At 45.4% G+C, this 27,327-nt stretch overlaps 1 protein-coding gene across 2 annotated transcripts in view; it reads right to left on the bottom strand.

Annotated features, from left to right (window-relative positions):
• Positions 1-4,209: 4,209 nt before the first annotated feature.
• The window catches only part of LOC147688588 (elastase-1-like), a 115,364-nt gene continuing 92,246 nt past the window's right edge, over positions 4,210-27,327 (bottom strand). For both annotated transcript variants that reach the window (XM_086941447.1, XM_086941448.1), the window contains 2 exons: positions 6,700-6,849; positions 4,210-4,389 (listed from right to left, as the gene is read on the bottom strand). In XM_086941447.1, the coding sequence (XP_086797573.1) occupies positions 4,366-4,389; positions 6,700-6,849 (174 nt within the window). In that variant the 3' untranslated portion in view covers positions 4,210-4,365. The remainder of the gene's footprint in view (positions 4,390-6,699; positions 6,850-27,327) is intronic.

Here is a 27,327-nt window from a genome sequence, read left to right as displayed (position 1 = left end):
GTACGACTAGCTTTATTTTAACCCACCACATCCACGTCTACCTCTTAGTTCTGGCCCTATACCCGCACTTCATCCATACGGCAGTTGGAAAAAGATCTCCGCTAAAGAGCCCCTCTATGAGGTGTTGCCCGTTGGGTATTGCACCGCCGACCCAACGAGGAGCAGGCCCAAATGATGAAGCATGACACCTGAAAGGGTGTGTGAGGGCATTAAATCCAACAAAATGGATTCCCAGGGTGACCTTCTGACTACCCTACCATAATACATCTGCATCACTGACTGTATTAACTTCTTTCTTTCATTAGGAACAGCACGATAATTTTTTGTATAGACGTATCGGTAGGGCACGTCGTGACTGGACCTTCTGCTCTACCCAGAACAGTAATAGCCCTTCACTCCTCTTCTTTGATACCAAAAAACCAGCTCCTACTGAGAGATCATCAGATTGTCATCACGAGGCAGTTACGGCAAGGCGTTATCAACTTAGCCCACGAGGGCCACCGTGGAGTGGTCGCGACGAAAAGAGCTCTCTGAGAAAGGGTGTGGTTTCCTCTGCTGGATCAAATGGTGGAGCTCACCTTAAAGGACTGTCCTCAGTGTCAATTGGTCAGCCACGGAGATCCGCCTGCTCCTCTCCAAATGACTAAGCTGCCCAGTGGGGTATGGCAAGAGATTGCCATGGACTTTTATGGACCCCTTCAGTCAGGCAAATATGTCCTGGCAATAAGGGACGAATACTCGAGGTTTCCAATAGCACAGTTCGTATCTTCCACCAATGCCTCCAGCACGATTGCTATGCTAGATGAAGTATTCGCTGCCTGGGGTGTCCCCAAGGATCTCAAGACGGACAATGGTCCTCCATTCAACGGACATGACTTCAGTGAATTTGCGAAGCACCTCAACTTCAGGCATCGCAAGATCAAGCCCCTGTGGCCACAGGCCAATGGCACCATTGAAAGATTCATGGCGGCTTTGAAAAAGACCTTTCAACAAGCTACCATGGACAAAAGGGACTTACAGGTGCTCTCAATGATGTTTTGCGAGCGTATCGGACTACCCCACATGCCACCACAGGAAAGTGTCCTGCCATGCTCATGTTGGGGCGACCCATTCGAACGCGGATCCCGACATGGAAAGTAGCGCTGCGACCCGTGTCTCCAGCACGTGCCCATCAAGAGCTGGTACTGGCTGATCACGCTGGTAAGAGTAAAATGAAAGTTTATGCAGACACTCGGAGGAGGGCCAAATCTCCATCTCTTCATGAAGGAGACTGTGTGGTGGTTGAACAAGATCAACTAAAGAAAAAGGACTGCAAATTCAAAGATGAACCCTTGGTAATCACTCAGCAGAAAGGTACAATGATTACTGCAGAGTCAGAGAAAAGACAGATTACGCGAAATGTCTCGCATTTCCAAAAGTGTACACCTGCCATGAGAGAGGCTTTTGACTGAACACCAGACCAACGAGAATTAGAGGAACCTGGTCAAGTGGTTGCAGTACAGGGACCTGAAAGTCAGACTGAAGTTGCGGCTGGAGATCTTAGTGTGAATCTCCGTCCTAGAAGGAACATTCAAAAGCCCAAGAGGCTAATTGAAGAACTCTAATCAAGTCAGTTATTTCTTTTGTTAACAAAGGGGGAGATGTAATGATGTGAGCAGTCTAGTAGCTGGGTGTGGGTGGAGCTAAGGGGTTGGAGGAAGAGGAGGAGCGAGGACAGGAAAAGGGCAGTTAGAGTAGGGACAGGGACGAGTGAGGAGTATGATAATAAAGCTCCCTAAATATAAAGTAAGTGTCTGTCTTCATTTCATGCAAGACATTACACAGCGCATCCAGAACGCCTCCGCATGACTCGTCCTGGACATTCCCCGACGCAGCAACATCTCAACCCATCTGAGAGACCTACACTGGCTCCCCATCAGCAAGAGGGTCACGTTCAGGCTCCTCACCCACGCACACAAGGAACTCCATGACCTGGGCCCCAAGTACCTCAGCAACCGCCTGATCTCTACGCACCCACCCGCCAGTTACGATCGACCAGCCTCGCCCTCGCCACCGTACCACGCATCCGCAAAGCCACCGCCGGGGGAAGATCCTTCTCTTACCTGGCAGCCAAGACATGGAATTCCCTCCCAATCCACCTCCGGCTGACCCAGGATCATCTCTCCTTCAGGAAGCTCCTCAAACGGACCCCTCCCCCCAGCGCCTTGAAACCCTTCCGGGTGAGTAGCGCGCTATACAAATGCCCATGATTGATTGATTGATTGATTGATATGTGGACATAGTTACACTGAGAACTGATGGTGGTTCTAGTGCTACTCTGCAGTCCTTAGGGCGATGCAATGGTAGATGAGGCAGGAAAGGAAAAGCCAGAGCTGGAATGTTCTGACAACAGTGACGTAGCTAGACCTTGTGCTGTGTGCGTTTGTCACCCGCGGCAGCTGCATGGGGGGGTTGCTGACGATTCCTGTAATGGCTGCAGGTAAGAGATGGGGGGAAAGGCCGTTAACCGCCCGTGCCCGTTGCTATGCCACTGTCTGACAAATCTGATGTGGTTGCCAAAATATCATTTTTTAGTCATTAGTCAGTCACAGGCTTTTCACCATGGTGTTGTGAGTGAATAACTGAGTCGGTGCAATTGGCAGAGATTGAAGTAACAAACGGTCGGTGTTTGCTCAATGTGCACTGAAGGCAGCAATGCTCTGCATGATGCAGCCTCCAGTGGAACATCAAGAGTTCTTGGAAAGCTCTACCTTCTCCACAACTAACAGTCTGGAGTCCAACCTTAAAGGAGTACTAAAACCACTTTGCCCAATATGAGATAAGAGCTCCTTTAATTCAGGAAATAAATAAACCTATATAGTCCTTTTTTTGGCTCCTGCTACAAAATTGTTGAATATACAATCCTGCTGGGAAAGGCTTAACACTGGACACATATGTTCGGACCTACAATACAGTAGTTCCAATTGTTTCTCATCAACTAAAGCCAACAAGACAGGGTGAGATATTTTTTCATAATCTACAATCTAAGTGTTTAGCGGTGTCCTTCAAAGGTTTTCTTCTCAAAATGTACACACGCCCCTCTGCTCTGGAACATGGGCAGGACTAGGTAAGAGGTCACTAAACATATGCTGACAGCACAACAATACATTTCTGCTTTCAAAACTGCTCAGGGAATTCAATTAACATACCTTTGTGTTTGGACCATTGGATCCACTAGAGATGAAGAAGTGATTCCCATGAAGAATGGTGGCAAGACCAAGATTCTAACAATTAGAGACCGATAGTCCAACTCACCACCATTTAACTTGCACTTTGGCCTTAAAGCCCCTCGTTCCACCTCATCAAAAGTAGGAAATCTGGGAATCTTTTTTGTGCTGATCCCGTTGTTGCATGTGTGAACATGATAACTCTCACTCCTTCGAAAATTCATTTCACTTCTCCACAATTATTACACAGCCCTCTTTCGGGCACACATAAATTACTGTAAATTCATCTATTCTTATCTTCTCAATAAACTAAATCGACAGGCTCCAAATACTCAAGAACCAGGCTGACAAAATCATCTTTAACCTTCTCAAGCTGAATCACAAGAAACCGCCCTTAAAAACTCCATCGACTCTGAGTAGTGGCTACGATTACATATAAGGTCTTGTGAAGCGTCCATGAAGTAGTGGAGGCAAAGCCCTTGCATACCTGCAGCAAGTGACACCTCACACGTCTGAAACAGAGCCGATCTCTGCAATGTTTGCAAGTCTGATTAACCACTGATGAGACAAGGAGATGAACCTAGGTGTCATTTGTCTGATTGCATGAACCTAGACTCTGAAACTTGAGATCTGAATCCAGCTACTAGCATTTCAGAAAACCATTGAAAACTGAACTATTGTATCTAACCTTTAATTTATGTCAGAACAAAGAGTGATAGCAGAATATTGAACACGGTCACATACCTTCTCCACTTGGATTCTAACCTTCCTGCCTATCATCATGCTATATTGTTTATTCCTTCTGACCCTAAGCGCTTTACAAACTCCTTAACAAATAAATAAATGCAAACATCCTCTGGTGTACTATAAATACACCATAGAGACTCCTGGCTTCTAGGTGGCACATTTTAAAGCTAAGATTAAACAACATGACATAAACAATTTGAAATGTATGTTTTCACACTTGTACTCCCCAACTCAAGTGATCATTCAAGCTGTCCAGTTTCTTGCTCTCAATGTCTTTTATTGAATTTGTCCACACATGATCACAGAAGATCACTATTCACTTTAATCTATTTATCATAAAAGACAGAGAGTGAACAATTTCTTATTTATTTGTTGACAAAAGCTGTGTTCCTCAGGAGGTTTATTCTTCATACTATACACCATACACCCGAAAGATCTGAAAGAGAAAGAATAACAGAATTCAGTGCTGCACACGCGAATCAAATTTTGATGACCGCGAAGTAAAGTGCACACAGCAGGAAACAGTCTCGACTTGGGACCATTATCTGAATCTTGTGGTGTAATTAGTGCCCAGGCTTACGCTGTCATTTATTTAATGTGGTCCACATTGTAAAGTCAGCTGAGCCTCAGGACAACAGAAAAGGTTTTACCTCGGCAATTGAGCAATGTGTGGGTCACATCCAAAGAGTTGTTTTCAACCATAAGAGGGCTATCAACGGGGTCCACCAGAGCAGTGGCATTCCAAATTTCACTCTAGCCACTTGCTATTTTAATGATTCCTATTAATATAATTTGTACTTGAATTCATCTTGTGTGGCTATTTTGAAAGCAGATAAAATATATTATCTGGAATTTGTCAGTGGTCAACCTTAATTGACCGTGGTTTGATCATATTGTTAATGCAGACTTGATCATGGCCATGGACACATGTTGGGCACCATTAGTTAATACATTGACCACAGAGATGAACAGATTAGTTATTTCCATATATAGTGTATTTGTCCTAGTATACAAATGACAAGTTTTATAAAACACTGTTGGCCTGGTTACGATGAGACTCAGAAAGCCTCCGACCTCAGGAAGGAGGCTTTCCAAGTCTCATCTAGGTTTCAGTAGTGACCACCGCATTACATTCTGGCTGGATTGCGATGGGCTCAAGGAGCCAATTGGCCAGTCGGAGACCGGCAGACAATCCCTATGGATGGCGTTTCCGCTGTAGGGATTAAGATGTCGGGTTCCGATGGGCTTTCCATGCAGGGCTTCTGACATGGAAAGACTGCCGGATAGTGACTTTGTGTGCCCTGAGCAGGGCCCCTACTACCAGCGGCCTCCGGTTGGAGGCCGAGGGGGCAGCTAGGGTGCCCCCATGTGAATCCCTGCACTCTGTGGCAGGCACCGTGAGGTGCTTACCACAGGTTGCAGGGATAGACAAAAACTCCAATTTCTCTATGGGAGCTTGTGTTATGGTCGGTTTACGACCACCCCACAAGCTCCCATAGGGAGAAGGGAGTTTGCAACCACACCATGTAAGGTTGCATTGTAATTAGGTATGCGGAACCATGACCAATGGTCGGGCGGTTCCCATACCGACATGGTGTCAGGTGGACAAAGGTCCACCCAACATCACAATAGGGCCCTGTGTGTTAAAGTAAATAGAGACTTTGTGGCCCGGACATACGAGGAGTCTAAGTATCCCTGTCCCAAAATCAATCAGCCCCAGGCTTTATTTTCTCATTTGACTGTTTCATCTAAATAGCTGACCTTGTGTGCTGATGACAACTAAGGGCCTTACTTACAACAAAATGATACAGCCTGGTGCTGCAAGCCATTTTGCTGTGCCGAGCAGCACATTTTAAAAGCATAGGTATGCATCATATTTACAACAATATGGCGCATCCCTGTGCCTTCCCCTGCGTTGGTGCACAATTGACTGCCATGCACCAATGGAGGCACCCTTGCACCATGGTGCAAGGGGGGCTGCGTCTAAGGGATGATTGTTTTTGTGCCGAAAGGGACACCTTCCTGCACAAAAACAATCACAAGAGGCTTTTTCCTCTTTCAATGTGTGCTGCAGAATGTAACACCCATTGCACGCCCTTTTCATGCAAAGTGTTGTGTGAAAAGGGGCCATATTTACAAGGCCATGAAAAGCCACGAAGGGGCAGCAGACAGTGCCACCAGTGCGTCAAAAAAAGTGATGTACCTGCGGTGCAAGGGGCTTGTAAATAGGCCCCCAAAATGTTTAAATGTAACTGAAGGGTTAGTAGTGTTAGATCAAAGTTTTTATATCTGCTTAGGCCATCTAATAGAACTTTAAAAAAGTTCCAAGCTTTTCACCCTCTTTGTCTCCATTGCAGTTACTATTATGATGTCTGTAAAAGGTCATAAAGGTGAAATGTAGCAAAGCAGGCGGAATATCAGGCAATTTTGGGTAGCTTGCTTTCACATGCGTTTGGAGGCACGATGTTGTACTTTATTTTTGGACCTCGGAACCTAGGTTGAAACCCTGGCCTTAGCATTTCTAAATATCTGAAATGTGATTCAAAGATTTAAGTCTCCTCCTAATCTGCATTATCTTGTTTAAATATTTTGAACAGCCCCCTAAATGTGAAGCACTCTGTTGCTACCAGTGTGTAAAAGTCTGATCATTTCCAGAGGTATTTCATAAATGTATTATTTGGTACAGCCTTACAACATGAACAAGGCAGTAGCCATCACATTAGGAATAAACCCTCCTTGATCTTACCTCGTAAATCCAGTCGGTGAAGGCAGACACCCTGGTGAAAACCGTCGGCTTCTCATAAGTGTTGCAATAAGGCACTACTCCGTAGCTCACAACCCCGTGAACTTGCCACATACCGTTAACAAAGCAGCTCAGAGGTCCGCCTGAATCACCCTGAAGTAAGAAAAGAGAAACTGAAAGCTTATTTTTCTAGTTCAACAAATAAAGAATCAGGAATTCTCACTATGTGACAGGGGAGTGCCAGTAACTTATACGATCGATTCTACACTGAATTGACTGTGTCCACTGCAAGGGCCACAAGATAATACTAATCTCGGATGCCAAAAAGTTATTTGAGGGGTTAGAATACGACATGCACCTGCATAAATGCAGACTACTTTCTGGTGTTGCCCACAGAACCGCTGAGTTTGTGCATGCCACTTTCATGGTTGTCCCGCAATGTCCCCCTTTCCATCTTTTTCTTTGCTGAAAGTTGTCCATATGCTTTTTTGTTGATTGCACATGTGACCTGTAATTGCCTTTGTCCGGGAAACATGTCTGCCAAACCGCTCTAGGTTGCGGTGGCTTTCCAAAGTACCTGGGCCCTTATTTATGAGGCCTTGCGTCAGTTTTGCGCCGCCGGTGTGTCACTTTTTGTGACGCACTAGCGGCGTAAAATATGCGCCTTGTTGCACCATATTTAAAAAGTGACGCATCTAGGTAGATGCGTCACTTTTTAAACCCCTGCGCCACATTATACCTGCGTCAGGTGTAATGTATGCAGAGGGGGCGTTCCCCCGCAAAAAGCCTCGTAATAGTGACGCAGTGAAATCTATGAGATTTCACTGCGTCACTTTTAGGATGCTGTTGCGTCAAAATCTTGCGCCTGCCTTACAGCAGGCGTAAGACTGACGCAGGCCCTTTCACATGGGGCTTTCCCCATGTGAAAGGACGCATTGCTGGAGTTGCGTCACTTTTGTGACACACTCCAGCAATGCGTCACTTTTGCGCTTACAGATACGTCAGAAATACTGACGTATCTGTGAGTCCTTGCGATATGATGCGTCATACATTAAATATGACGCATCATTGGTGTCGCAAGGAGTGCGCAGTGAAAAGTGACGCATCGCTGTTTTCACGCAGCGATGCGTCACTTTTCATAAATGAGGCCCCAGAACTGACTGGTTTGCCCTGCCACTCCAACCACTGGAAACATGTTTGTTTTTGTGTGGTAGCAGTAAACCCTCGTTCTTCTAGCCACGATCCACTAAATTTTGTGTCTGATATCTACTTTTTTCCAATCTGTGTAGTTTGTGGATTGGTTTATCGTAAGGGATTAAAGCATATCTTGGGTGTGCAATGCATTATTCAGACTTCTGTTTTCTTTAATTTCGTGTGACAACTCTGTTAATTTAGTCTGCTGTAGAGTTCATTTTTTATAGTGGTTTTTCTTGCAACTCCGGTATTTGGGCTGGTTATTTCACTAATCCATATTAACATATTTTGCAGTTATTCTCTGTGTACAATTTTCAAGAGCACTTATTTAGTAAGGGGTTTGCGTCTGAGTAGTACAGCAATAAGTTCCTCTTATTCACTAATTTCTTCAGCCTTGCTGGTTATGGCATACCTCGCTGTCGGCAGCTTATCAGACCATTTGCAGAATTCAGAGGATCGGCTTACATACAGTAAAAAATTGCAAAAAAGGTTTATCTAGCCAAACACATCGAGGGCTTGAACCAAAGGAAGAAACTCTTCATCTTCCCAGAAATTTCCAACCATAAATTCTGACAAACACTTTCAGTACCACTGCGAAGACTAGTCTGACTTCTTCAAGGCTAAAATGTTATGTTATACTGATTTATACAGTGCATGGCTGCCCCGTAAGGGCTTCCTAGTGCTACCTGCTTCGCATCGAGGGACATAGATTAGCAGAGAGAAAGGCAAGACTCATGCTGCAATTTGTCTCAGGTTATATTGAGCTGCTATGTTTGTTCTAGTTGATACAATGCCCATTAGATTCCCAATGTTAGACTAATGTTCTGATTTGTTACTTTTGCCTCAAATTGTAAAGCGCTCTGATATCCTTCGGGATCAAGTTCGCGCTATATAAAACTTTATAAATAAATAAATAAATAAGTGTGCCAGCCTAATTCTGGGAACTAGATCTCCAGTGACGTCATACTTTAAATAAAAGCTCACCTGTTAATGCTGCACGTTTCATCCGAAGACCTTAAAGCATCAACACAGAAAAGATTCACACATTTAAATGCAAATTTTTTTTAAGTAAGATTCACCCAATCCTAAATAGGACTAGCCTCTCGCCAGATTTATGTAATTCAAAAATACAAACATTCAAAAAAATTAACACACACTTAGACGGACGAGTTTTTCGTCAGCCTTTATTATCCACTAGTCTGTTCAAGTGCCATTCATATGCCTTTGGCCGCTGGGTCAACCTACTTCAACTATTGGCTGCTTTGCATTCAGCCTTCTCTCATTTCCACATACACAGAAAAATGTCTGTGCTCCAGAACCAGAGCTGCTGGGCCAGGTGCTGCAAATGTTTATGTTTTATTTCTTTGTCTTTTAACACGTTTGCCAGCTTAAACTGCACCATTTATACTTGTATTTACTTCTTTAATTATTATTGCATAGGTCTACAAAGAACTGTGTATGTTATGTTATGTTATGTTATTTATTTTTTGTATAGCGCACGGATGCCGCAGCTAAGAGGCGTCCCGGCGCTTGGAGATCTGAATAACACAACACGTATGAGAAGGCGAAGGCAAGAAGACAAACTAAACTGTGGAAAAGAGGAAGGTCTTCAAGGCCTTCCTAAAAAGAAACAGGTCTGGGATTGAACGGAGTGGAGCTGGTAGAGAGTTCCAGAGGTCAGCCGCCAACACTGAGAACGAGCGTATGATTGCCAAGGCTTTTCCAGTGCTTTTTTTCACAGTGGGATTGTTTTCATAATTCTCAAGTCATTTTGTATCACAAGGCAGTGTTTTTTGGAAATAATGCCCTTTTGCTGTTTGTGTGACAGTGTGTCAGTTTTTACAATGTATTCTTTAAGACTGTCAAGAACTAGATACTCTACTTCCATGGTGATCATTGTGATGCATATTCTGTTTACCTGCAGATTCCTCACCTCTAGAGTCTCTCCCAAGTGCCAGACTGGATCCAGAAAATGTAAATAGCTCTGCTGCACCACCAGGCGATGCCATGGAGCTGACTGAACTCTGGAATCCTTCTGGGCCATGGCATGGTGCTGCCCCGGCAGGATGAGGACAATTTCTTGTTCTATTTTCCAGGCCCTAAGAGACGGAAACGTGGCTTACCAGACTGATAGAAAATGCAAGGGCATATTTACAAGCCCATATCGCCACCACAACGTCACTTTTAGTGATGTTGTGGTGGCGAGAGTAGCTTTGCCCTATTTACAAGGCAGTATTTTAACGAGGTTTAGCGCTGCCTTAAAGGCACCCTTTAACGCTGTATTTAGCGTGAAAGGGCAGGGCAATTGGTGTTCTGGTGGGCGTTCCACCGTAACACTCATTGATTTTGACATTGCACCCTATTTACAAGGGCAGCGTAAATAGGAGGCAGTGCCAAAATTAAGACGAGGGATAACCTGGCCTTACACAGGCGAAGCGAGGAGAAATGCTTAATTTCACCTTGGTTTTGCTGTTTACATGTGTGCTGTGTTATGCAGCACGCATAGAAACAGCAAAAGACCATTGATTTTTGATATGCAGCAAGGTGTCCCTTCCTGCACATAAACAATCCCCCAAAAATTACTTTTTGCAACTTCTATGTGTGCTGCATTAAGCAGCACACATAAAAGTTGCAAAACACCATTTAAATATTCTTTATGTGCAGGAAGGGAGACCTTCCTGCACATAAACAATCTACCCCTCAACGCAGACACCCTTGCACAATGGTGCAAGGGTACCTGCGTTGGGCCTAGGTTGCTAAGTTTAGCGCTTGCTCAGGTTGAAACACAGGGCTGCACCATATTTTAGTAAATATTTTTGTACATATGGTGCTGGCCTGCATTTCTGAAATGGCCAAGGAGGCTAACTCCGTACTCCTCCACTTTGTTATAATTGTGCCCACAGTGTCTAAAAACTAACTTGAGACCTTAATAAAAATCACAAGACTGCTCTTCGAAACAGGTAGGTGTGCAGGTTTCTGAGGAATCCCTCACAAGATAAAATGTCCCTCAAGACAGCCATTACTGAAGCTAGGCAAGTTGGTTTTCTAGTACATTCATTTAACTCCAGATTTCTCACCTCTTGAATCAATACTTGCAATACAGATCTGGCAAAAATGGGGATCACTGAGGGCTTCAAATTTCAGAAAGTAATGCCTGGCGAAGGTATGACCTGCAGCCCATGTTGCAGTTTGGCTGGTGTCCAATAAGGGATTACCAAGAGACAACGCCAAAGAAGCAGCCGTAACCCTGTTGAATTTGGCCCTGAGCGGCTCAGGGGGCTCCTTGTTGGCAAGAACCTAGCAGATCTTGATTCATAGAATGATCCAGAAGGAAAACGTCCCCTTCTGAATCACTTTGCTTTTCTTGGAGTAAGTGTATACAAAAATATTGTTGACTTTATCTGTATATCAAGCTTTTACTCATGGCTGTGGCTGTATCTGTCTATCAAGAATGAACTCATGAGACTTCAATCTCTTTGTTTTGGACAGAATAATTAGTTTTTTGTTTAGTAGTTTGCAAAGTGAAGTATTTCTGTGAATGTAATAGGTTGTTCTCAAGAATACAAAGGAGTTGTTTGAAGGAAGATTACACTTCGGAAAATCTTGTGTAATGAAGAAATTTGTAACTAGTAAAGCTGCATGAATTATCATATGCAGTAAGCATACTGTGGCTCCCCACTAATGTGTGTTTTGGATTTATGTAACTTATCAGTCAGTTGGGTTATTGACTCAATGGGTAGGAGCCAAGCACAGGGATGTACACATCTGTAACCCATAACATAAGACAATCCAAAAAAAGCTGATCATCATCCTGAAATTTGCCGGTCCTGTAGAAATCAAGAGCGCTGTGAGCATTCACACAGTCATGCCTGCCCTCCTCGGTGGATTGAGGAGGCAGATAGGATATCAGCAAATGATGGAATGGGCCACATGATATGGAGTGACCACTTTAAGAAGGAAGGAAGTTTTACTCCACAGGACCAGACTGTCTGGAGAAAACTAAGTGAAAGGAAGGCCCACAGATGATGCTTCAAGCTCACTAACAAACCAAACTGAAGGAATGTTATTCAGAAAAATTGGCTTCAGAGTAGTCAGCCTCAAGGGGCAACAGTGTATAGGCTCAATAGATGAGCTAATCAGAAATTAACAAACGATAGAGGTTCTAATGTGGCATGACAAACTGCAAGGGGGAAAACAAACATGTCAGTCCCTTACAAAGGAATACATTTCAGGATATCAGTAGAAGACTTAAGCAACAACATCTGATAAGGCAAACAAAAGCTCAATGGGACGACAAATCACTCTGAACTGTGATCACAGCAAAGCTTTGAAGTGCAAAGGATAACTTAAAGCTCAACATATTGGAAGTTCTGCACATGAAGCAATGCACCACATCCACAAGCAGACCTGCAAAACACTGAACAGAGGACAATAAGTGTTACCATGAGTGGTGAATAGGTGTGCCCCAGAAAGTGAATATAAACTAAACCATCCATGGTGGGTAATATTACTCTTGATCAGCATGATCATACCAACTGATATCGTCTGTCCAAATATTAAAAAAGTCAACCAGATAAAGTACAACCAGACAGGCATTGTGAGACCGTGCCCAAGACCACAGCTTTATGGCCATCAGACACAGCCCAAGTCAACCTGTTTGTTAATGTACCACGTCACTTTTGTATTTCCTTTCAGGACTGATGAACTACATGACAGGCCTGCCTTGAGGGCCAGCAGCTCACAGAAAATGTTAGCAGGTTAATAAGAAGCAACTGCTATGTGGAAGATCACAAGTCCCTGACCTCAAAGGCTTCAAGATGACCTTCCCAGCTGAGAGTGAAAGAGGTGGTCACCCCTATGACCACTGTCAGAAGGGCCTCCTGCATGTGAGACGTTCCGTTACTATCAAGCAATACAGGTCCTGTGCTGCCTTCGAGTTAATCCAAATGTTGCCTGACTGGCCATTCCAGTGCTGTACCCCCTAAAAATGGAGGCACCAGTGAATTACTCGCATGTGACCTCATGTGTGGGAGACCAGCAAGATACAAAAAGCAAGCACGGCTTTCAGGGTCATAAGTAGAGCTCCATTCTGAAACATCATGATTGTAGCCTCAATGTCCCAAACTCGCAGAGGAGACAGGTAGGGTTTGAGGGAGGACACGTCCACCTTCATTACAATAAAAGGGAGATGTTTAGTGGGCTAGAGGTGGGTCTTGGGTAGGTTAATGGAAATCCTAGGTTTAACAGCAGTAATGTCATGGCTTGAAGATGGTTGACCCAGCTGCAGCAAGCTCACCTTCACCAATCAGCCATCAGCCAAGGTATGGGTATGCAGAAATCCCTGACCTGTGAAGATTTGCAACAGTCACCAGAATTACACTCATGAAGCCACAAGGGAGAGATGCTATCCCAAATTAAAAGAATGTAAAATTGATAGTGGGCAGAGCCCACTATAATACACAGATAACTCTTGAGCAACTGCAGAATCGGTACATGGAGATACGCATGCCTTGAATATTTCCTTACAAAGGAAGGCGTTCAGGATACATAGATCCAGAATAGGACAAAGATCCCCATCTTTTTTTCAGAACAAGAAAATAATGGGTGCAATACCAATGTCAGATCTGGAACAAATTATATAACTCTTTTGCTCAACAGAGAGAGAACCTACTGCTGCAGAATGTCGGTATGGTCTGCAAAGGTAAGTAAGGGAAACAGATAAATGGGCAGAGGCATCCTTGAAAAAGGAGTGCATAACCTTATTGAACAATCTGGAGGACCCAACGATCCATAGAGATGAACTGCAAGCTTTCCCCACAAAAGGATTCCTGGCTCCCTACAGACTACTTGTGCACCACAGAGGGTGATGTAAAGGGGTTTGGTGTGAGGTGCAAAGGGGAAGGAAGAGGGCTGTTGCTGCTGCCCTCAGTGAATTTTAGACCCTCCATGCCTCCTGTGTCTCCCAAAAACTCATTCTACTTAATACATACTACTTCAGAATAATTCTCACGCAGGTGTTCAAAAAGATTTGAAGTCACCAATTGTATCATTGCCCACAGAGCATGGGAATAACAAGCCAGTAGGCACACTGCATTAATAGACCAAAGGGCCAGTATCCTGTAATTCAAGACCTTCTTCCCCATAGCATCAACCTGTTTCAGCTCTTTACAGAAAGGGGAGGAAGGAAAGAGCCTGCACCTTGGTTGAAGAAGGAAGAAGCCTGCAAAGTGGACACATTTTGGTTATTTAATCATGATCATATAATTGCAGGAATTTCTTGTTATGATTATTATGAGAAATGGGTGAGTCTATGCCATTATTCCACATTGCGTCATTGAGATTTCGTTTGGGTAAAAAAGCTCACAGCTGAGGCCCAAAATCACGTTCGCCCAATAACACCAGGGCCTAGGACAATTCCAAGCTGACAAGTACAGAAACGTCCCCCTTGCACAAGACATTGTGGAGGCCCCCGACCATTATTGCCCCAGCTCCTCTGAGCGGTACTGTATTTGGCTACCCCACCATCTTTGTGTGTGAGCTTGGAGGCCTCTCGTTAGTGGAGTGCTGAGCTTTGTGGATTATGGCCCACTGCTGTGAGAGGTATCTCAAGGAACCTCTTGCTTACCCCATTACAATAATGATCCAGGGGAACTGTGTCCCACTCTTCTCCTCCTTAAATTGGATTGGCAGGTCTTGCCTGCCCTGTGGAATAAGACAACCAAGGCCAGGTTGCTGCCCTCCCCTGAAGCTCCCTGGGACTCATGGTGTGTTGGCTCTGGAGCCAGTTGAAAGGGTGCTTTAACCAAGAAGTGTGCAGGGGTGGACATTGATCTGACTTCGACCCACATGGCTGTTTCTGGAGTCTCCTGAACCCCGATAGACATTGCTGGTCACCCCTCCCACCGTGGAATGATTTGGTGCTGCGGTGGATAACACTGATAGCACCTCCTCATCCAGACTAGTAGATTGCTTATCTGCACCAGAGACTCACCTGCGCTCAACCATCTGAGAGCTGCTGGGACTTGCAACAGCTTCTTGTTCCGGCTTGGTGGAGACGCAAGGTTCCCACCAGCGAGTGCCAGGCCAGCTGACCAGACATTGCGCAGTTCCAAGTCATCTGCTTTCCCTTCCCAGTGCCTTGTGCTTTCGCCTCCTGTTACCCACATGTGCAGAAAGTAAAGGTGTCTCTCACCAGACCGGAGACATGCTACGCTTACTGGACATTGACGACTTTATCCCAACACTCCTCTCTATTGGGACACCATCCACAAACCGAGAGGTGGAACCCAATAGAGCTGACTGAATTCTTATCGTCATAGGAAAAACTAGCACTGCACTAGATATTAAAATTGACACAATGGCTCTGGACCTGAACATACTACCTGAGGATCAATGAAAACTACGCAACATAGTGAAGGCACATAGGACAATCAAAAAACGCTTGACAGAGACCGCGGACATTATTAAAGCCAGGCGGGATCTCACTGAGAGAGTAGCGTTCCTTGAGGAGCAGGCTGAAGTTTCAGAAGGATGAGCCAGGCAAAACAATTTCAGAATATTGGGCCTCCTAGAAGACTCTGAAGGTTCAGACACCACACTTTGCATTGAGAAATGGCTCCAGTACAAGGTGTTCCCCCCGCGCCTATCTCCGATGTTTGCAGTTGAGAGTGTGCATCAAGTGCCTATTAGGTAGCCTCCGTCCGGAGTTCCCTTCAGACAGATAGTCGCCAGACTCCCCAACTATCAGGACTGCAACTTTATACTTCAGAGAACTTCTCACAGGTGAACAGGTTCTAGAACTTCTCTATCCTTTGGACAATCTTAAATCAACATCTTTCCAGATCCAACATCGAAGAGCCTCTTTTTAGGGAGTCATGAGGCACTGCAGGGACTGGCCTCAAATATGCTTTCCTCTTCCCAGCCAAACTGAAAATCATGGTTTCTGGTCACAACCATTCTTCACCAGCCCAGAGGATGCCTGGGATTGGATGGAGGAGTATCAAAGCTTGAGCAGCAGGGGCACCACAGCTAAACCTCCACAGAGCACCCAAAGATCCCACCAAAGGGTCACTCATGTGATCGCTTCTACTGATTTGATTCAGGATGGCAGATCTGAGTCATTGGAAATGGCAGCTGCTATTTGGAACCCAACACCACTTCCCCTTTTGGACTGGGGACCAGGGGGATTCAGCCTTGCTGTCGACTCAATGGGACTTCCTCTGGTGATGCATCAGGCAGATGCAGACAAACGTATTTACTGCAGCACAACAAACCTAGTTCTTGGCACTATAAGTGCAACAGCAACTGGTTAGTATACACCAGGGACCTGATAATACCTAGTTGTATTATCCTACTACATGCATGGGGGCTCGGTGCCTGACCTGCTTCTGGCCATGAAGAACGCGCTGCAGGGGGTATAGGTCACTCACCATAGCTCCTCTCCACACAATCCCACACTGATCCTTGGAACATGCTCTGGGCTGCATCCAGAGATGATAAGTTACACCTGGCAGCCTTGGGGTGATTTCCCCTGACTTTTTGCCTCTAATTTCTGCACGTATATCTGTGTGCTGGGTTCGTTTTTGCTGGCTTAGATGCTCTGGGCACTTTGCCACTGCTGATCACTGCCAAAGTGCAAGTGCAAGTGCTCCCTGGATAAATTGTGATTATGATTCGTTATCTATGATTGGCATATTTGATTTACTGCCATCTTGAGGATAACAACATCTTATCAATCAATCAATCAAGCATTTGTATAGTGCGCTACTCACCCGGAGGGTCTCAAGGCGCTTGGGGGGTCCGCTACTGCTCGAACAGCCAGGTCTTCAGTTGCTTCCTGAAGGAGAGGTGGTCTTGGGTCAGGTGGAGGTGGATGGGGAGGGAGTTCCACGTCTTGGCCGCCAGGTAGGAGAAGGATCTTCCTCCCGTTGTGGCTCTTCGGATGCGGGGAACGGCGGCGAGGTAGTGGCTGGTCGATCGTAGCTGGCGGGTGGGAGTGTAGAAGGTCAGGCGGTCGTTGAGATATCTGGGGCCTTGGTTGTGGAGAGCTTTGTGTGCGTGGGTGAGGAGTCGGAACGTGATTCTCTTGCTGATGGGGAGCCAGTGCAGGTCTCAGTTGTCCGGAGATGTGGCTGTGTCGGGATATGTCCAGGATGAGTCGTGCTGAGGCGTTCTGTATGCGCTGGAGTCTTTTCTGATGTTTGGCCGTGGTTCCGGCGTAGAGGGAGTTACCGTAGTGCAGTCGGCTGGTGACGAGTGCCTGGGTGACCGTCTTCCTGGTTTCGGTGGGGATCCACCGGAAGATCTTCCGTAGTATGGGTAGGATGTTGAAGCATGACAAGGAGACGGCGTTGACTTGTCTGGTCATCGAGAGGGAGGAGTCCAGGATGAAGCCCAGGTTGCGTGCGTGGTCCGTTGGTTTGGGAGCGCTGCCCAGGGCAGGGGGCCACCAGGAGTCATCCCGGGCGGAGGGTGATGATCCCAGAATGAGGACTTCCGTCTTATCTGAGTTCAGTTTCAGGCGGCTGTTCATCATCTACTCGGCTACGTCTTTCATCCCTTCGTGTAGGTTGGTTCTGGCGGTTGCGGGGTCGTTGGTGAGGGAGAGGATCAGCTGGGTGTCGTCGGCGTAGGAGATGTTGAACAGCGTGGGGCTGAGCGATGATCCTTGTGGTACGCCGCAGATGACTTTGGTGGCTTCTGATCTGAACGGGGGAGGTGGACTCTCTGGGTTCTTGCAGCGAGGAAGGAGATGATCCACTGGAGTGCCTTCTCCTGGATTCCAATGTTGCTGAGGCGCTGCACTAGGGTGCGGTGGCAGACCGTGTCGAACGCTGCGGAGAGGCCCAGGAGGATGAGTGCCGCTGTTTCCCCGTTGTCGAGCAGGGCTCGGATGTCGCCGGTGGCTGCGATGAGGGCGGTCTCGGTGCTGTGGTTGGCTCTGAAACCGGACTGCGAGTAGTCGAGGGATCCATTCGTCTCAAGGAAGGTGGCCAGCTGTCTGTTGACGGTCTTTTCGATGACTTTGGCAGGAAAAGGAAGGAGCGAGATGGGGCGGTAGTTTTTGAGGTCGGTGGGGTCCGCTGATGGTTTCTTCAGTAGGGCACTGATTTTGGCGTGCTTCCATCTCTCTGGGAAGGTGGCGGTGTTGAAGGAGGCGTTGATGATGTCCCGGAGATGGGGTGCGATGATGAAGTCGGCCTTGTTGAAGACGTGGTGAGGGCAGGGTTCGGTTGGTGATCCGGAGTGGATGGAGTTCATCGTGCGGATGGTGTCTTCGGTGTTGATCGGGGTCCAGGCGTGGAGGGTGGTGGTGGGGGCGTTGGTGTGGTCGTAGGGTGCATCGGCTGTGTGCTGAAACTGTTGTGTATATCTGTGATCTTGCTGTGGAAGAACGAGGCGAGTGAGTTGCAGATGTCTTGCGATGGGGTGATGTCATTTTTTCCGGCGCTAGGGTTCGAGAGCTCTTTGACAATGTTGAAGAGTTCCTTGCTGTTGTGGGCATTGTTGTCTAGTCGTTCCTTGAATGCGGTTTTCTTGGTGGTGTGGATTAGCAGGTGGTGTTTTCAGGTGGCGTGTTTGAGGGTGGTCATGTTGTCTGTTGTCGGGTCTCTGCGCCAGGCTTTCTCGAGGGCTCGGCAGTTCTTCTTAGAGCTCTTGAGTTTGTCTTAGACCCGTCCCAGTCCGGATTCAGAAGAAACTACAGCACCGAGACAGCCCTCATCGCCGCCACAGACGACATCAGGCGCCAACTAGACAACGGCGAAACATCAGCCCTCATCCTTCTGGACCTGTCAGTCGCCTTCGACAAGGTTTGCCACCACACACTAAAGACACGCCTCCAAGAAGCTGGAATCCAAGAGTCTTCAGAACCTTCGAACCTTCGAATAGCGCTGCGCTATTCGAACGTTCTGAAGATAGCATTCCCAGAACCTCCGTGTGAGAAAGAAACAATAAAAGTTCACCACAAGAGAAAGATACCAGGCAATTGTTTTGACGTCGGGGCATGCCACAGGCAATCCAAGCTATGAGGTCCTGATGAGAACTCCCCACTAAATAGGAGTTCGAAACGCGTAGAACGCTATTTCTGCACCATAAAATCTCCAAAACTCATATTACCATTCAAAAAGTTGTTTTGAACAGAAATATTGTTATCAATGGTGATGACTAAATGTACTAATGTAAATTTAATTGCATATAAAGTTTGATAGTTGGGTATGTGTGAGAGTGTGAGAATGTATACTGGATTGTTGATCAACAGAGGATGAAAGTAGAGTGTGAATTCGTGTCAGTTTTTATCACAAATGTATTCTTTTTGTGTGTATTGTTGCAGCTTATCAATGTCTAATTGGTTAAATCAGAACCAACAAATGAATTAAAAATGTATTAATAAAAGGTGATTTATTCAGACTGAACTATAAGTCTTGCTCGCACATTGAGTTTAATTCCAATGCCGAAAAAATAGAGATGATGTACTGAGGTTACAGTATTGGCAATTATTCACTTTTGTTGTTAAACAGAGTCTTGGCCTTACTGTGGGGAGCCCACACCCAGTGTTGTTTTCCACTGGAATCCAAGAGAAGGCCCTCAACTGGACCACGCCCTTTCTCACCGGCAGAACCCAGAGCATCCGCCTCCCACCTTTCCGTTCTGAAACCACTGACATCATCTGCGGCATACCCCAGGGCTCTTGCCTCAGCCCAACACTGTTTAATGTCTACATGGCCCCCCTCGCACAAGTGGCCCGCCAGCACGACCTCAACATCATCTCCTACGCCGACGACACCCAGCTCATCCTCTCCCTCACCAAAGACCCGCACACCGCCAAAACCAACCTTCACAAGGATATGAAGGCCGTCGCCGAATGGATGAGGAGCAGCCGACTGAAGCTGAACTCAGACAAGATGGAGATCCTCATCCTCGGACCAGCCCCATCAGCCTGGGATGACTCCTGGTGGCCAACCACACTAGGAGCAGCACCAACACCCACTGACCACGCATGCAATCTAGGAATCATCTCAACTCCTCCCACTCCATGTCAAAGCAGGTAAGTGCCGTCTCCTCCTCCTGCTACAACACCCTCTGCATGCTCCGCAGGATCTACAAGTGGATCCCCATCGAAACAAGAAGAACAGTGACACAGGCTGTAGTCAGTAGCAGACTAGACTACGGCAATGCACTCTACGCAGGAATCTCATCCAAACTCCTACGACAACTACAACGCATTCAAAACGCCTCCGCCCGTCTGATCTTCAACATCCCTCGCGGCAGCCACATCACCCCCCACCTGAGAGGCCTACACTGGCTCCACATCGACAAAAGGATCACCTTCAGACTCCTCATCCACGCACACAAAGCACTACACAACACCAGACCAACCTACTTTAACAGCAGACTCAGCTTCTACACCCCGCCCGCCAACTCCGCTGTGCCAGCCTCGCCATTGCCGCTGTTCCTCGCACCCAACGAGCGACCTCCGGCGGCAGATCCTTCTCCTTCCTCGCCTCCAAGACTTGGAACACCCTGCCCCCCCCCACCTGCGGCAGACCCAAGACCTACTCACCTTCAGAAGACTCCTCAAGACCTGGCTCTTTGAGAAGTAGCAGCACCCCCCTCCACCCCCTCCCAGAGCATTGAGAGCCTCACAGGTGAGTAGCCCACTCTACAAGTAGACTGATTGATTGATTGATTGATTGGTAAGTCCCTAGTAAATTGCAGTGTGCGTGCCCAGTACTTGTAAATCAAATGCTATTAGTGAACCTGCAGCACTGGTTGTGCCACCCACACAAGTAGCCTTTCAAATGTGTCTCAGACCTGCCATTGCAGTGTCTGTGCACACAGTTTTAGACTGCCATGTTGACCTGGCAAGTGAATCTACGCAACCTTCCCTTTGCAAATAGGAGTCAGAGCAACAGCTCTGTCAGTCAATCAGAAATCGCTGACCAATAACATGAAGCCCTGATGAGAGTTCCAGTACCAGAGGACTGGGTCTGAAACACGTCTGCACTTTTTTTCAACACAAAGGAATTTGAATAAACTTGTTGTGACTTGAGGGATTTACATTGAATCGTATGCCCCACACACACACACTCTAAATATTTTCCCATGTTTGGCACATGTTTGGCCGCAAAAACAAGATAGCGCTAAGAGTATTCTATTTTCTGATGTTATGATGCAAAGGTTCAATGTTGTATATAAATGTGTCTGTATATAAGTATTTCATGCACTGTCTATTGTGAATCATCATAAGTATTTTTCATGTTTTGTATGTTATTTAAAAAATGTGTGTCTCTTCACTTTTCCTACGACTAAATATAAACGATTGCAAAGAAAGGAATAGTTTAATAAAAATTCCATTCAAACCTAAAAAAAATAACAAAAGCATAACGTGAAACGGATCCAGGTTCCTCCTTTTGTATTTACTTTTAGAAAGTGGGCCTTTTCTTTCTCTAACCATCCTGTGTACCGCTGCCTGCTTGTGGGTTCACTGTCTGATTTTAGACTGACAGGGACTGTTTGTGCATTCACTCCAGACATTCACACTACAGGAGCTGAGGTGTGCTCTACATAATCTGATGGGCCATCATGGGCTAGAGTGGTGGGAGGAGTTGTCATTGCCAACTGAATAGGATGTGGCTGCTCTGTACAATGCTGTCTCCACCTCCTGCAGTGAAAATAGAACAGGGAGTGCCAACTGGTTTTACTGAGCAAGAGAGACTTTCTGAACAAAGACTTCAAATGGAAAAAGGGGATAAGTTTTAGACCCAAAAACCTGGAACTTTTGATTACTTCTGGATCAAGAGGACCCTCTGCCAAGGAGAAGGGCTGAAGAGCTGTGAGGAGGAGTAAAGTCACTTTGCTGTTTGTTGCTTTGCTCGGTTGGCGAGCAGTTGCCTGCTTCTACCTGAAAGAGGACAAAGACTCGACTTTGCTGTGAATCCTGCTTGAGAAGATCTCCATGGGCTTGTAGTAGAACTTCACTTGCAGCCCCCCCTGAACTCCACTGCTGGGTGTTCTGACCTGTCTTGTGGTGCCAATCCCAGTTCTGGGTCACTGGTGGTGTTTGCTGGGCTGCAAACCTCAAGAAAATGATTCCAGATGCTGCCTCAATGCCGCTGCCTGCACCGATGCCATGGTCACATTCACTAGGTAAGCGCAGCACCGACTGTGACGAAGCCAGCTGACGCAGTCTCCCCTGCCTGTGCTTGGGCCAAGGGCACCGTTCGTGGAGTGCATGACGCACTGCCCGATGCAGACCGATGCCAGCGCCTCCCGCACACCACCGCTGAGTCGATAACAACGTGGTTGACAGCCTGATGCTGTACTGTCATAGGGAACAGCCGCACAGCCGCTGATGCCACCTCAACTTCCCTGCACAACAAGGAACCAACTCCTCACCTTCCCTGCATAGCAGCAAAGAACCAACACCTCATCTCCCCTGTGGCAGTAAGGCACCAATGCCTCACCTCCCCTGTGGCAATAAGGAACCAATGCCACCCAGCACCAAGCACTGCATCACCTCCTCGACAATTTGCAACACCATGGCTCGGATCATCAGAAAGGGTACTGTTTTTCTGGTGGTCCGTTTTACTCCGTAGCTGGCCCGCGCCCCTCACGTTCGGCCCCATATTTTGGATTTGTACCTGTCACGATGTTGAGATAGACCCAGTTGGAGCTACTGTCCTCTGAGAGCTATATATTTGCAAGAAACCTTTTACAAGTGTTATCTTGATATCTGCATGTTGGCTTTGTGTCATTTTGGACTTGTTTGGTTTAGATAAAGACACTTTATTTTTCTAAACTGGTGTGGTAATCATTTGTGGTATTTTCACTGGGTTACTGTGTGTTATATACAAATTCTTTACACATTGCCTCTGTAGTTTAGCCTGACTGCTCTATGCCAAGACACCAGAGGGTAAACACAGCAAACTTAGGTGTGTACTTCACTCATGCGGACTAGAAGGAAGAGTCCCTACTCGGACAGGAGGTATACCACTGGCAACTAGAGACCCCTATTTCGAACATGATGGCACCCATGTTCAGGTGCTGACCAAGTATCCTTGACTGGGTAACTGCCTCAGCAAACTTTTCTCACAAGCTCGTGGTTTACAAGCTCAAGGGCTTTGCAGTGGATGGTCAATATGCCTGTTGGTACTTTATTGGAGTTTTTTCATTTTTTTTTTTTGTTAACACTCAGGAATTCATGGTCCCAGGCAGACTCGCAGCTCTATCATTTCACTTGGTGTTCTGCACTACAGCATGCCCATCCCTTCACGGCTCATCTTTTCCACTTTGAATGCCACAACATGGGGCCGTAAATCGGCCGGTCCGACTCGTACCGGGACCGAAGTCCGACTGACACCTGCATGCACCGTACGAGCCTTGCAGTACTATGTAAAGCCCGTGATTTACAACCGAGCCGTACGGAAACCTAGCTGTACGACCGAGGCTTACAAAATTCAGCCATCTAGCCGGAAAATGGACACGAGCCGCACCGACCGAACCGAACCCGGAATGAACCCGACCGATACGTATCCGCGACGTCCGAGCCACACAGCACGATGCCAAATGCATGAAATCCGACCAAATCGCATGAAGTCCAAGCCGCACGACCAACCCGGACCGAAAACGTACCTGAAGTGAGAGAGACCACGGCGATAGACTCGCATGCAACACAGAACACAATCAGCGTGAAAGACACGGAGCAGCCCGCACAAGCCAACGTGAGCATCCGACTTGGTCTGAAGAACGTCTCCTATATGCCCACCAAAAACAATGCCAAAAACACAAAAAAAGGACCAGTCAAGCTATGACAAAGTCAATAAACACACAAAAAAAACACAAAGACACACCCACAACTCCACCTATAAAAAGGCAAAACTACACTACCATGATCCTTTGCAAATACAACAGAGCCCCAAGCACAGAACAACTTGAGACACCAACCACAGACACACACACAACTCACCCATCACACAACCTACACACCATCAGCACCTCTCCAAAAGCTCTCACGCATACACCTACAGAAACAGACACCCGTACCACCCACACTTAATTGTACCCACACACCCACCCACCCACATCACTCCTCACCACCACCCATCACCATGCCCCCTAAGAAGAATCCACCGTTCACAAAGACAGAGTTAGAAATATTGGTAGATGAGATCCTCTGAGTGCAGCCACATTTGTTTGGCACATTGGTACAAAGGACCCCCTTGTCAAAGAAAACCAAGATGTGGGACAGGATCGTGGACAAGGTGAACGCACAAGCACCAGCGTATCGCATGAAGACCGACATCCAAATCAGTCTACTTCAGGTCCTGGGAGTAGAAGGTGCGGGACATCCTACCACCAGAGGGCATCCATGGTCTATCTGACATACCAGAGCCTGGTGAGTACACAACCAATATGCCCAATATCGTGTCACAATACACACACAGCACCGTTAAAGAGGACTGTGAAACTGTGCACTGATAGCAAAGGCATAGGAAACAAAAGTCAATCAGCCCAAGAAGTCTATGCTAGTCAGACAAATACAATAATGGCCACATCATAGTGAATTGTAACTGTGTCATGACATGTACAAACCTACCAAAAAATAGGGCAAGGCTGTGGCATTAATATGAGTTAATACTTTCAGACATCCCTGCGCCCACACCGAATATCTCACAGTGAGGCTGACTGACAGGATGGAATAGTGGGTATGCTTGTGAAGTGAGTGTATACCAGAGCATGATGGTGTTGTTGTCACAGATAATGCACCCCCTCACAATTGCACCATCAACACCTATCTGAACAACGTTCACCTCACAGGGGTTGGAAATGGGATGGCAAGTGCTCTGGGAGTGGGCTCTGTTGTGGGGAGAACAAGGCCCTGCTGGGAATTGGCCACCACCAAACAACAGAACTCCACTGTCAGCCATCTTGTCAGCACAGGCATACCCACTCACAGGGAAGCTGAGTCAGAAGGAGGGAAGTGAGGGCATGTTGGGAAGGGGGTGAAGCCAAAAGAGCATGCTGGGACTTGCAGTCACTCACAATACCCACCCACCCAAATGGCCCAGCAAGCTCACACTGAACCATGCTCTCCTCATGAATGTCTGACTAAATATCGAAATCAAAAATATCGACCTACAAAAATATCGGGACAAAAATATCGAAGTCAAAAATATCGGAATCCTATCCCTAACAAGGTAAGTACAAAAATATCGAAAAAATAATATCGTAGTACAAAAATATCGGAATTAAAAATATCGTTTTTTTAAATGTATTAATAATAATGTTAAAATAATTATAAAATACATATAATTTTACAAATATTAAATAAAAATATTAAAACATAATAAAAAAATTAAAACTAATACATATACATTTAAAATAAATTAAAAACGTAATAATTTAATGTAATTTTATATTTTATAATTTCATTTAATTGATTTAATTTAAATTTATTTAATTTTTACCCTGTACGACTGTACCCCAAAAACCCAAAACTGACCCAGAACCCTAAAAATACCCCTTAACCCAAATACTGAAAACTGACACTGAACCCTAAAAATACCCCTTTACCCATGAACTGAAAACTGACCCTGAACCCTAAAAATACCCCTTTACCCATGAACTGAAAACTGACCCTGAACCCTAAAAATACCCCTTTACCCACAAACTGAAAACTGACCCTGAACCCTAAAAATACCCCTTTACCCACAAACTGAAAACTGACCCTGAACCCTAAAAATACCCCTTTACCCATGAACTGAAAACTGACCCAGAACCCTAAAAATACCCCTTTACCCATGAACTGAAAACTGACCCTGAACCCTAAAAATACTCCTTTACCCATGAACTGAAAACTGACCCTGAACCCTAAAAATACCCCTGTACCCATGAACTGAAAACTGACCCTGAACCCTAAAAATAACCCTTTACCCAAAAACTGAAAACTGACCCTGAACCCTAAAAATACCCCTTTACCCATGAACTGAAAACTGACCCTGAACCCTAAAAATACCCCTTTACCCATGAACTGAAAACTGACCCTGAACCCTAAAAATACCCCTTTACCCATGAACTGAAAACTGACCCTGAACCCTAAAAATACCCCTTTACCCATGAACTGAAAACTGACCCTGAACCCTAAAAATACCCCTTTACCCATGAACTGAAAACTGACCCTGAACCCTAAAAATACCCCTGTACCCATGACCTGAAAACTGACCCTGAACCCTAAAAATACCCCTGTACCCACAATTAATTAATATTATTTAATTACCAATTAATTATTAATTAACAATAACAATAAAATAAATATATTAGCACATTTGCTGTAATTAATTTAATTTAATAATTAATATTATTTTGCACAATTAATTAATTAATAACAATAAATAATATATATAAAAATTACTTTAATTAATTTAATTAAATAATTAATAATAATTAATTACCAACTAATTAACAATTATAAATATGATAAAAAATTATAATAATTAAGTAACTAATTAATAGAAATTAATTACCAATTAATTATTTAAAATATGTACAAACATATATCAATTAATTAATTATTATTAAATTACTTCCCACCCTATTCCCCTATAAACCCATAACCCGCTACAGAACATATTTATCAATTAATAAATTAATTAAAATAATTTAAAATTAATTCTCAATTAATTAATTAATAATTCCTAATAATTAATAATTAATTTAACATAATTAAATTACTTCCCACCCTATTCCCCTATAAACCCACAACCCGCTACAGTAGTAAAACACAATATTTAATAAAATAACATTAAAAAAAATATTAAAACATAATTAATACAATATAATATACACTAAATTTATTTAAAAATAGATATTAGTAACATCAAAGTTATTAATTTCGATATTATTAACATCGATATTTACAACTTCGATATTACTGATATCATACCAATATCGATATTTAGACTGGTGATATTACTTACCTTCGATATTTCTGTATATCGATATTAAAACTTCGATATTTTTGCTTATCGATATTAAAAAATCGATATTTTGTCTGTGTACCCTCCTCATGGGGGTGGGGGGGAAGACTGACAAGAACTCTGGGACTGGGTACTGTTGTGGGGAGTACAAAGCTCCACTGGGAATCGGCACCAACAAATACCAGGACTCCACTCTCAGCCATCTTGTTAGCACAGGCACACCGTCTTACAGGGAAGCAGAGTCAGAAGGAGGGAAATGAGGGCAAGCTGGGAAGAGGATGTAGACAAGAGCATTCTGGGACTTGCAGTCACTCACAATACCCACCCACCCAAATGGCCCAGCAAGCTCACACTGAACCATGCTCACCTCACAGGGGTGGGCGAGGGCTGACAAGAACTCTGGGACTGGGCACTGTTGTGGGGAGTACAAAGCTCCACTTGGAATTGGCCACCATCAAAC

The sequence above is a fragment of the Lissotriton vulgaris genome, chromosome 10 (assembly GCF_964263255.1).
Source record: "Lissotriton vulgaris chromosome 10, aLisVul1.2, whole genome shotgun sequence".
NCBI lineage: Eukaryota > Metazoa > Chordata > Amphibia > Caudata > Salamandridae > Lissotriton > Lissotriton vulgaris.
The sequence above is the reverse complement of the archived record's forward strand: the minus strand, read 5'-3'. Positions and strand labels throughout refer to the sequence as shown.